Genomic DNA, 12,984 nt, shown 5'->3' on the forward strand with positions numbered 1-12,984 from the left:
GTGTATATATATATATATATATATATATATATATATATATATAAATACAGGTTCACCTCAATAGCAGTGTAGTATTCTATGTTGCAGTAATTTTTTACACACATAAGCAGTTTGCAAGTGCAAAAATGTCCATTCTGTCTACTGCAGAGAACGTGTGGGTCATTCCAGCCCCTCCGCCCCGTCTGAGTCAAACCCTACAGCGTCTGCACAACCCCAGCTCCACATCTGCATCTCTGGCTCGTCTCTGGAGCTCAGCGAGCCGCCCGCGGTCCCCGCCGCAGAGCTCGTGCCCTTCGATAGCGACGACACCGATGATGAAGACTCTCCCAGCCCTTCATCCACACTGCAGAGTCAAGCGTCCCATTCCACCATCTCATCCAGCTTTGGCAGTGAGTCTCGAAAATCATATATACTCGCTCATGTTTGTGATTGGTGGCTTATTTATGATGTTTTTTATTTATTTGTTTCTCTCAGATGATGAAGCAGCCGTTTCAAAGGACATGGCCACCGAGACCACCAGCTCCGAGGAGGAACAGGAGTTTCCCGTCCCGAGCACATTCGGGGCCCCTCGGCTCAGTGCGGACAGTCCCATGGACGGCCGAGCCATGCGGCGGTCCAGTCGAGGCTCCTTCACCCGTGCCAGTCTGGAGGACCTGCTGAGCATCGACCCCGAGGCATATCAGAGCTCCGTCTGGCTTGGGACCGAGGACGGCTGGTGGGTCACTGCATGACAGAATAAATAACTTCTGTAATGTGATGTAGAAAATAGAACGTGACATCAGTTTCCTGCGGGATTTGTCATGTCAATCCGTGCCGCATCCAGTGTAGACAAAATCACCAATTATAATGGGTTCTGTTGTCTATAGTCACGTTGCGCCGCTCGCGTCCGGTTCAAACACAGGATAAAATTAGGAAAGAGCTCCAGATTGCGTCAGTGAAACACTTTGTTTGTTTGCTTTACTTTGCTACAGATTCTTTTTTAAACTAGACAATATGATGCAAGCTTTAGTAAATGATGATGAAGTGCTGAGTCTGACTAGAGAGTCATATCGCAAAACATAAGTGTGAGTAAACGTGTTTTTAATCAGGTCACCTTTATTTATATAGTGCTTTATACAATCCAGATTGTGTCAAAGCAGATTTACAGTGTCAAACAGAAAAATAGTTTGTCAGTAATGCAAGAGGACAATAACAAAGACTCATTTTTCCCGTTAAAGTCAATTCATTGGTGATTCAGTGATGTCATCATCCAGTTCAGCTCTCTTTCAATAGTGTCTGTGTTGATATATTTTACCACTATTTCATTGTCTGTTCCAGACCATTTGATATATACAGAGTATTTATACGATTTAAACCCAAACGACCCATGTTGTTTGCAGTGTATGTCACAGCAGTGTCCATCTGACTATAAAAACAGACCATTTTTTGCAGAAAGGCTCAAAAACAGGATAGAAAGTAGCCTATTACTTCTAAAATATTATGTTTATAAATATATACACTGCCGTTCAAAAGTTTGGGATCAGTAAGACTTGTAGCCCCAGTTTCACAGACAAGGCTTAAACCTAGTCCTAGACTAAAGTGTAAATCTGAGCTGTTTCAACTGAAAGAAACTTGCACTGACTCATCTTAAAACATGTCAGTGCCTTTGTTTTGTCTTAAGATGCACACCAGTAATGCTTTTTTCTAAGCCATCTTTATAAAAATTATTTAAATGTCCTAATTGAACAATGGCCTAATCCTGGTTTAGGCTAAGCCGCGTCTATGAAACCGGGCCATAATGTTTCTTTGAACAAAAATACAGAAAAAAACTGTAATATTGCTAAATGTTATTACAATATAAAAGAATGGTTTCTATTATAATATACTTTAAAACAGAATTTATTCCTGTGATCAAAGCTGAATTTTCAGCATCATTACTCCAGTCTCAAATATCCCACGATCCTTCAGAAATCATTCTAATATGCTGATTTATTACAACTATCTATGTTGGCAACAGTTGTGCTGCCAAATATTTTTTTGGAAACTCAGGTACATTTTTCAGGATTTTTTAATGAATAAAATGTTAAAAAGAACAGCATTTATTTCAAATATAAATCTTTTCTAGCAATATAAATCTTTGCTGTCACTTCTCATCAATTTAACACGTCCTTGCTGAATACAAGTTTTAATTTCCTTAAAAAAAAAGAAAGAATAAAACATTTGAACGGTAGTATATCTTAAAAAAATATTTCTATTTTAAATAAACGCTCTTCTTTTTAACTTTTTATTCTTCAAAGAATCCTGAAAAAAGTATCACATGTTCCCAAAAAAAATATTAAGCAGCACAACAGTTTTCAGCACTGATAATAAATCAGTATATTATAATACTTTCTGAGGGATCATGTGACACTAAAGACTGGAGTAATGTTGCTGGAGTAATGTTCAGCTTTGCATCACAGGAATAAATCAGATTTTTAATGTATATTAAAATAGAAAAACATTATTTTACATCGTAATAATATTTCACAGTATTACTTTTTTCATTTAGCATAAAAGACTTCTTTTTAAAAAAGCATTAGAAATCTTTCTGATCTCAAACTTTTGAACGGTTGTGTGTGTGTATATATGTTTTATATATATATATATATATATATATATATATATATATATATATATATATATATATATATATATATATATATATATATATATATATATATATATATATATATATATATATATTACACTAGCATTATAAGTGAACATTATAAAAAAAAAAAAAATATTAAATACAGTAAATAAAAATACAGTAAACTTTAAAAAAGCTTATTAGGGGCTAAGTAATAAATACAAATAAAATACATTATATTTTAGATATTTGTCAAGACAAAAAAAATACTGAAATTCGTTCAAATATGAACATTTCATTTTCATGAAAGTTCGTACCATTTGAATGCAAAATTAATGATCTATTAAATAATGACATAATGTTTGTTAATGTAATTAATGGTAGCTATTATAAGTGTTCGAACTTGTGTTTAGGCAGCATTCAAAGCCCATGGGCCTAATTAAAAGTTGAACGATAGTAACATGCAATGACGTAGTGGCATTTAACGTCACAAAACACCCCCCTGCTGTTCTTCTGTTTGGGGTTTAATTCTCACCTCAGGTGACCCTGATCTGACTACAGTACACCCGTTTACCGTGTTCCAACAGAGACACTCATTATCTCAAGTTCAGACCTGCCCGTGTCCTCAGTGCATCCTGTCACTTTCCATGCAAACATTTACTCTCTCTCTCTCTCTCTCTCTCTCTCTCTCTCTCTCTCTCTCTCTCTCTCGCTCGCTCGCTCTCTCTCTCTCTCTGCGTCACTAAAGCAGGTGTGCAGCATTTGTTCTTGCCTCACTGCCAGTTGAAAGTCAAAACAAACAAAAAGCTGTCCGTTGACTTAGAGAGCATTTGTCTTGATGCCTGTGTATATAATGTATTTTAATTCCTAATAATATCAGCATATTATGATTTCTGAAGGGTCATGTGGCACTGAAGACTGGAGTAATGATGCTGAAAAATCAGCTTTTCGTCACAGGAATAAATGACATTTTACAATATATTTGAAAACATGGAAACCTATTTTATTGATTTTACTTGATTTTTAATCAAATAATTGCAGCCTTGGTGAGCTTAAGAGACGTTCAAAAATATTAAAAACTGACCTTTTCAACATAAGTGTGTGATTACCAGTAAACACATAAGGACATGAATGTCATATTTCATAAGCATAATCATGCTGTTATAATGACTGTTTTCTTTCAGTATTCATGTGTACCAGTCGTCAGACAACATCAGAAACAGGAAGAACAGTATGAAGATGCAGCACTCTGCTTCTATCCTGTGTATCCTGTAAGCAGCTTCCACCTCATTGATCTGTTGCCATGGGCAACGTCGGCATGGAGACTGAACATCTTTTTTTAATTCGCAGGTATCTTGACAACAAAGTGTTTGTGTCCCTGGCGAACGGGGAGGTGATTGTTTATCAGAGGGAAGCAGGTGAGCTCGGATCCATTTAACATGATTCAGTTCTAACCGGTAAGAGTGGTTTACACCAACTCTCTCTGCTTTTTCTACATGACAGGAAGTTTCTGGGATCCTCAGAGCTCTCAAACCCTGTGTCTGGGCTCTCCGAGCGGACCCGTGACCAAAATGGTTCCTGTATCGGGAAAACTGTGGTGTGGCTGTCAGAACAGAGTCCTTATCGTCAACACCAGCACTTTAGCACAAGAGGTCAGACGCAAATGATATATATTTTGCGTTAAGTCTTGTGCTGAAAATCCTTCAACTGATTTGGTCAAAAATGACCAGCCCTTTAAAAATGGCTTGTAAATCTCGTATTATGCTATATGATTCATTTTTAATTTTTGTCAACTTCTTTTCTTTCAATTAGCACGGGTTTTGCGTTTGTTTTTGGAACTGACTGATCATAGGTGTCATTGATATGAGCATTTTTGAGGGAATTAGTGGATCATTTTGATATTCATTCATAAGAATATCAAAAGATATTGAGGTGCATACACTCAGATAATAGGGCCTGTGAACAATTAGTTTAATTTGTGCTAACTGAAAGAAACAAAAATTGAATCCTGTATTTGGTAATAATGTAGCATACAAGCATTGAGTTGAATGTTGTCACTGTTGTGTTTTATAGAGCTGCTTTACAGCTGAAATCCAATTTGTTTTATAAATGAATGGCTTTGCAACTCTGACACAGTTATTGAACTAAAATGAAGCAAAATCCAGCAAAACAATGGCACTGTAGACAAGATTGTTTCTTTGAAGCTGCTTTGGAACAGTCTGTATTATATAAAACGCTAATGCTGATAATTATAACCAAACGATATCCATTTGGCATCACATTCATGAACAGCGATAGACATTCATGCACTTGAACAATTTGAGCAATTTTGACATTATGTTTGAATGTGTTGTTCAGCACTCATTCCAAGTGGGTCAGGACAGCGGGCGCTGCGTGACCAGTATCGTGAGCTATGGTAAAGGCGTGTGGATCACTCTACAGGGCAGCGCTCAGGTGCGGCTCTATCACGCCTCCACCTACGAGAGCCTGACTGAGGTCGACGTGGCTCCAGCCGTGCACAAGATGCTTGCAGGTACTGCTTAGTGTGCATTAATTACAGCATCATCAAATTAGGTCAAATGATGCCTTTTTTCAAGATGCAGGGCTGAGTTCAAAAACATCAATAACTTTCCATTACATAGTTGTTTTGGGGGTTTTTTCACAAAATAAGGTTTTTCAAATTGTATATGTGTGTCAGTTTTAATAACAAAATAACAAAAGCAGTCAAATGTCTCAAGCTGTGGTTTTCATGACACAAAGAAGCATTAAAGATGTATAATTTTACTTAAAATCTGCAAAGGACTGGGAAAATATACTCCATTTAATGTCAAAGAACGTTACAAAATAAGCTTTTTTTCACACAATCTGTCATTTTCTGTGGCTGTTTGGATGCAGTAAAACAGATATTACAGAAAACACCAGGCTCACATTTGCAGTTTCTTCTGTCATAATTCTCAGAATCAGAATCTGACCTTGAAATCAGCATTATGCATAAAGGGAAAGGGAAGTGGTGTGTGGCCAAGTATGGTGACCCGTACTCTGAATTTGTGCTCTGCATTTAACTCATCCAAGTGCACACACAGTAGTGAACAAATAATATGTTTAGAGTCATTTATGCATGTGAAAATGGGCTGAGCTGTGAAAATTTGTGGCAGTTTTTCTACCGAGTAAGTTATAATATAAGACTTCACTGCACAGAAAATCTGACGTGCTTGAGCAAAACGGATGCTATTTTTGGAATCAGCACCTCCAAAATGATTAAGAAACAAGTATTGGATTTTATTCAACAGATATGATGCATAATAAATAAAAAGGACAAAAACACCAAAATTACTAAAACTTTAAAATAAAATAAACATTTTAATCTAAATAAAAATATCAATAAATACTATAATAGTTTACAAATAATACTAACACTGTGTGTGTGTGTGTGTGTGTGCGCATTGGTTTTAGCAGGTTACGCTTTTCAGTAAACATGCTTGTTTTTTGAGCTATAATAGCATATCAACTATACTCAAATAACACTGCTTTTTGATGAAGTACTGTTTCAGAATCAGATCAAATCCCTGTCTCATTTATTTCTTTTAGGCTCTGATGCCATTATCCGGCAGCACAAAGCAGCGTGTTTGCGGATCACAGCTCTTCTGGCGTGTAAGGACCTGCTGTGGATCGGCACCAGTGCAGGGGTAGTCCTGACTCTGGCCATCCCGCCCGTGTCCTCCAGCACTGGGCCGGGCTCTCTGCGCTCTCCCCTCCTCCCCATGGGCTCTGCCCACGGACACACCGGACACGTCCGCTTCCTCACGTGCATTGAGCTGCCAGAGGGCTTTGACGTCAACTTTCCACCGCCGTCCGAATCAGGTAAGTTTCTCACTGCCTGTTGCATTGCGGGTAATATTAACAGAGGATCTGGCAACAAAATTGCAAAGTGCATTATGGAAATACAGAAACCTGCAGACATTGATCTGTTCTAAGTGTTTTTATCTGTTATCATTAAGGTACAATAAGAGTATTAGGAGTTCGGTGCAACTTAAACTGTTCTCTACAGTGTCAATAATGTGTTGTAATTTTATCATTTGTTCATACAATTTAAATTTTTTATGTAGCAGTATTTTTAATTTAAAAAAACATTACACTGCATTATACTGTGAATAAAAATACACACATTATTTATTATTAAAAAAATGTAACGTTGTGGTATTCAATAAACACTCAGTTATGGCCCTGCAAAAGAATATCACATATTAAATTTGTTTTTATTTAATTTAATTAGCCATCTCAAATAGTCAGTGCTAAGACAGGTGTAAACTGGTTCAGAACATTTTGCCATCACATCATGCAAACCGTTTACAAAGGTCAGGGAAATATGCGATCATTTCATTTGCAGTGTAAACATCAATTCATCCTGATGCATCCCAAACAACAGAAAAGAACCGCCTACTCACCTGTCAGTCAACCACTTGCCTTAAACTTGGGCCTGATTAATGCTTGTGATTGGATGCTTCCAAGACGGATGTCTATAAATAGAGGCTATCAATAAAATATGGCACAGTGGCATCAGATAACGAATGTGTGTATTCTGAATTTTTATTATAGTGAACTTAGCACAGAACAGCTCAGAGAGCAGCAGCGGAGACCTGCAGAGACGAGACTCCTCCCGACGGCGCGCCTCCATCCTCCTGCCTGTCAAATCCAACCTGCTGGTCATCAGCGGCGGCGACGGCTATGAAGACTTCAGACTGACCAATAGCAGCGAGACAGTGGGGCGGGATGACAGCACCAACCACTTACTGCTGTGGCGCGTGTAGCGGAAACCCCACCCCCTCGACACACAAGCCGCTGGACCAGCCCATGCACTTCCCCTCGAAACCCCGCCCCTTCCTGTTCTCTGATGCATTGTACACAAGCGTGTAAGACATCAACCTATGGAGTGTTTGTTTTTCCTTGCGTTGTATTATGGGTCATTTCGTTTCTCGGTGTAAAATATCTCGATCTCGCTTGCCATGTGGTGTTTCCTGTGGCTGCTTTTGAATATTGTGTTGAAACTTTAACAAAAAAAAAGCGGACGAAATTATCATTACCTTGAAGAAGAAAAGAGAAATAGCAGGAAAAAGTGAAGTAAAAAAGAAAGGAAGCAAGAATTGTTGGATAGAGAGAGGGTTTGAATGCATCACACGAGGCAGGGAGGATTGTGGGTAATGTGGATGGACGTACAAAGTGGAAAGATGAGTTTTTCATCCTTCACTTCATCAGTCCGCACACTTTAATGGTTAACTACTGGTCTTGACAGACTGTGATTTGATTGGAGAATGAAGATGTTTTGGTAAAGCTCTCGTTTGAGTTGTTCGGGGCGAGATGAGAGTTAATCTTACGTAACCAATGTGCAATATAAGGCTAGAGTACCTACAAACCGCTATATGACACACACTTTACTACTTCAATAATCAACAAACTCACAGTCAGAGTTATTACACATTATCACTTTATTCTTTTGGTTATAGAATCATTTTTATGTATAAAAAAAAAGACTTCACTATGTTATGTAAAAGAGCAGCAATGACATTCCATATTATAGGTATTGTGACCTTTTGTACAGTATTTATGTTTTTTCATTTTTAGTTAAGTCTTTTTTTTATAGCACTTAATTTATAAATAAAGTAGTCTGGCGTTTTTCTCTACTGAAAGATTTTGACGCTCAACTCAAGTTGGGTCAGCGAGGTCGCATTTGTATGATTTTTTTTTTTTTATATATATAATTCTGGTGAATCTCACAAAGAAACATCCAGGTCATATTTCACCCCAAAATAAACAGAAGTTATATTTGCATAAAATAAAGCTTTTTTTTTTCTTTCTTTTTTTCAATCATGTTATTTTCATTGTAATTTAACTTTAATTTCTTAAGATTGTGATGCAAAAACAATCTCATTCACATTAGTGTAATACATTTTTATTCTTCCAATCTTTGATTTTTGACTAAATTTAATTCAACAAATATTATGGTATGGAAGCTTGTTTCCACCATTGAATAAAAAAAAAACAATAAAAGACAATTGCGAGTGATCTCGCAATTGTGACATTTTTCTCAGAATTGTAAGATATAAACTTGCAAGCTGAAGTCCAAATCTGAGGAGAACAACTCTTAATTTTCTTACAATTGCGAGTTTCTCACAGTTCTGACTTTTAACTCCATGTTTATTTCATGCAATTCTGAGGAAAAAAATCCAGAATTGCAAAATCACCTTTTTTTCTTTCTTTCTTTCTTTCTTTATCTTATTTTATTTGTTTTGTTTGTTTTTTTTTTTTTTTTATCGTGTGGTGGAAACGGGCTTCCCATACTATGGTTTGTACTTTACAGATATACAGTAATTTTTTTCACATTACAGTTCCATTTTTTTTTTATTACGGTAATTGGAATTTGGGGAAAATGTAATTAATTGACATTAAAATAATGTAAAAAATATATATTTTTAATACAAAAAAAAACAAATGATAAAATTAAAAAAATATAATTTAATGTAAATTTCTATTAATTTTGGGATGAAATGTAACTCGACAGGATTGGCGAGATTCACCGATGAGCAGCTGTGTCATTTCAGTGGTTGTTTTCATCACCATATTAATTCAGGAAAGGGAATTTAGTTGTTTCTTAAATGACGTTGCTGAAGACTGCGTCGATTTGACATACAGAGTTTGCAGTGGAGAGAGAAACTCTGTTTGTGAGCATGTCTGTGTAGAGATTACCACACATAGAATGAAGTCAGACGGGTTACAGCCCTTCGGCTGTTTGTGGCCGCTTATGAAAGACAATTAACCGCTAAAGCGCTCTGCCTGTGCCGCCCGCCTCAGGTGGGTGCACTTCCTGTTAAATGAGCAATTTCAGCTGCCTTAGTTTGTCTGGAAAGAACCGCGTCACACCCAAATTCTCGCTCAACTCAAGGATGTGAAGTCAGACATTTCCCAGACCGCATCACGCATGGAAATTCATGGGAATATTTCACAAAATTGTTTTATCGATTGATCTGTTGAGTAGTTGTGAACACTAGTGCCAAGAACTCGCAGGTAAACGTCAAAGCGTTGCAGAAGATAACTTCTTACTACAAACGGGATCCTCAGAGAATCATATTTTCATAAACCGAATCTGCATTTTTTGCTTTTTAATCAAATATCTAAATCAATCCTTGATGATAGTCCTCAGTCGAGTCTTACTGTTTTAAGTGACCCTCTCAGTCCTTTCTAGTGAAAGACGTCATCAATGTTTATTGTAAATATTGGTATATATTGCCTTTCTCTGTACATAGTGCTCTCACAGTCCACGATTGTTCATATGAATCTAATGGCATATTTTTATAAGTATTTTTGTCTATTTTTTTTTTTCCTCATTTGGCATGTGCCGTCTCATTTAAATGAATACTATTCCAGTATTTTAAAAGAAGAGAAGCCGCTCTGTGTCTGCGGGTCCTGTAACAGTTGTCATGCTTATTTCACACCGTTGTCCTATTTTGTCACTGTGGGTTTCTTTGTAATTAAACATTCACTGATGCCAGAATCCAGATGCTCCGGTAATTCATTTACACACACGCTCACACACAATCTCACCTGTCATCGCAGTCAAACGAGTCACTGTCAGAGCCAAGAAGTTTATGAATTTGTTTTCAAATATTGTGAGTTGCCAGAAAATAAGACTCTTTTCAAAGGGTACATTTAAAAAAAAAATAAATAAAAATGTAGACTTATACCGTTTCACTTGCGGTAACTTTTGGGTATCACCGTTTTATCACATTTTTAAAATCACAAAGTAACAGGGTTCCCAAATCCTTTTGAGAGTCATCAAAATCTAGGTGATGATTCACACTTAATGCTTTTATTAATCATTTCTTCCAGTATGCGATTAATAAACGTGTAAAGCGTGATTTAAGTGTGAATCATCACCTAGTTTAGGATTAAAATAACTTTAAAAATCTAACCTGCATGATTTGGTCACAACAGGCCCAAAGAATTTTAAGGAGGGCAAAGACAGCTATGCATTTAAATATGTTACCCTGGACCACAAAACCAGTCATTAGTGTAATTTTTTTCAAAACTGAGATTTATACATCATCTGAAAGCTGAATAAATACGCTTTCCATTGATGTATGGTTTGTTAGGATCGGACAATATTTGGCCAAGATACAACTATTTGAGGGTGCAAAAAATATCGAAATATTGAGAAAATTGCCTTTTAAAGTTGTTCAAATAAAGTTCTTAGCAATGCATATTACTAATCAAAAATTAAGTTTTGATATATTTACAGTTGGAAATTTACAAAATATCTTAATGTCCTAATGATTTTTAGCATAAAAGAAAAATCAATAATTTTGACCCATACAATGTATTTTTTGGCTATTTCTACAAATATACCCCAGCGACTTAAGACTGCTTTTACTGCTGATACTAGCTGATACTGCTTTTAAATATTTTTTAAAGACATCTCTTGTTGAGCAAGGCTGCATTTATTTGGTCAAAAATACAGTAAAAGCAGAAAATATATTGTGAAATATAATTGGAATTTAAGATAACTATTTGAATATATGTTAAAATGTCATTTATTGCTGCTATCAATGCTGAAATTTCAGCATCATTACTCCAGTCTTCATTCAGAAATCATTATTATTACTAATTTGCTGATTTTCTGCTCAATTTCTGATTATTATCAGTGTTGAAAATGAACAGTATGTATTTGAAATAGAAATATTTATATGATTATAAATCACTTTACTGTCACTTTTGATCAGTTTAATTCATCCTTGCTGAATGAAAGACTTTCTATCAAAATGCAATGCTTGTGTTGCTGGTGTGTCAGCAGCTCGTGGTTCTGAATGACTGTCCAACGTTCATACAAAATGAAACGCACAAGACCAATTCACGTCATCTCACAGCAAACTAGTTGTGCGAGGGCACAAAGGAAGCTTTATAATGTCATGCAATGAATGTTCATGGCCTGACCCTGCAGTTCATGGTTTGTGTGAGAGATCTAGTTTTATTCTAACGCATGATTCAGTGCAGTTGGCATATAAGAAACAAAAGAAGCCTACATGAGCTCTGTCTCAGAGTAACCATGAACACTCATTTAATTAAAGGCTTAAGATTTCTACAGAAGCATCAGTTAATCTGAATACACACAAAAAAACTAAGTTTGAATATCCTGTGCCAGTGAGGAGGAACACAGCTAGGGCCACATACTAGTTATAGAAGATTATGAAATGATGAAAAAAATGTATTTTTAGTCTTTGCCATGTTCTTTTGGATCATATATTTATTTAATGTCATGATGGTTTTCAGAAGTTTAGAATGACCAGTATTCGATTATTATTGAATAGATGCTGAAAATAATACATGCTTTCATCTGCAGATGTTCGATTGGTTAGATATGTTTGAACCTGAAAGCAATTACAAATGTTGTGTTTATCAACTGTGCAATCACATTTTAAAGGCAGGTGGGTTTACGTGTACTTCAGAAGCTCATTCCAGACATTCATGTGTAGATTTTTAACCCTGAAAGACCCAAATATAGAAAAAAACAGTGGGAACAAAAAAATTTCACCTTTTAAATTTTCCTGTAGGAGGCCTCTAATGCAGAAATAAATGGGCTTTTAAAAGTTTTTAGGGAAATGTTGTAATATTGCTTACTCTTAGGTAACAGAATATCAGTGATTTTACTCACTCAAAAAGTGTAGAGAACATCTAAAGGTTCATTTGCAGGGTGTAATGCTTCCCAATAACAATAGTCTATATATGTATAAACACTAATAATCACACAACAGTTATAAAATAAGTTCTATATACGGACAAAAAAAATATTAATATGTTCAGATTATATTTACAAACCCAGTGGAACTGAATGAAAGCTTTAAAACATTCATAATGACTTTCTTTTTTTGTATCAGAGTCCATCTCAAAGTCACTGTTCCCCTTTTGGATGGTATCAGATACACATATGATGAGACGGTCTTTCTTGGCTGGTGACATTCTAAAATGAAATTCACATTTTAATGAATTCACCCATTCATAGAATTCACACAATACTGTCTGACAGCTTATAGCACTGATACCTCCCACATTCCAGATCATTATCACCCGTGTCTCTTGCAGCAAGCAGATATTTGGGTAAACATAGCCCAGAAAAAAACATCGCATTTTATAAATAAGATACAAATAATAAAAAATATTGCTGCACAAATACTTCGAAATTCTCAAAGAAATCATTTATTATTCATCTTGAACTTATTTAATAATCATACAATCTTGACTAAATCTCAAAATTGTAACAAAAAAGATCAAAAACAGTGTTTAGTATTTTTTTTCACATGCAACAAGGGAGAAGCATAATTTATCCATGT

General features: G+C 35.8%; 1 protein-coding gene across 1 annotated transcript in view; it reads left to right on the forward strand.

Moving 5' to 3' along the window:
• arhgef17 (Rho guanine nucleotide exchange factor (GEF) 17) overlaps window positions 1-9,076 on the forward strand; it is a 78,959-nt gene extending 69,883 nt beyond the window's left edge. The window contains exons 14-21 of the mRNA XM_079373510.1: window positions 148-389; window positions 475-715; window positions 3,793-3,879; window positions 3,959-4,026; window positions 4,112-4,260; window positions 4,967-5,141; window positions 6,197-6,469; window positions 7,205-9,076. Of these exons, the coding sequence (XP_079229636.1) occupies window positions 148-389; window positions 475-715; window positions 3,793-3,879; window positions 3,959-4,026; window positions 4,112-4,260; window positions 4,967-5,141; window positions 6,197-6,469; window positions 7,205-7,416 (1,447 nt within the window). The 3' untranslated portion in view covers window positions 7,417-9,076. The remainder of the gene's footprint in view (window positions 1-147; window positions 390-474; window positions 716-3,792; window positions 3,880-3,958; window positions 4,027-4,111; window positions 4,261-4,966; window positions 5,142-6,196; window positions 6,470-7,204) is intronic.
• Window positions 9,077-12,984: the final 3,908 nt, after the last annotated feature.

This window comes from Barbus barbus (assembly GCF_936440315.1).
Source record: "Barbus barbus genome assembly, chromosome: 23".
Taxonomy (NCBI): Eukaryota; Metazoa; Chordata; class Actinopteri; order Cypriniformes; family Cyprinidae; genus Barbus; species Barbus barbus.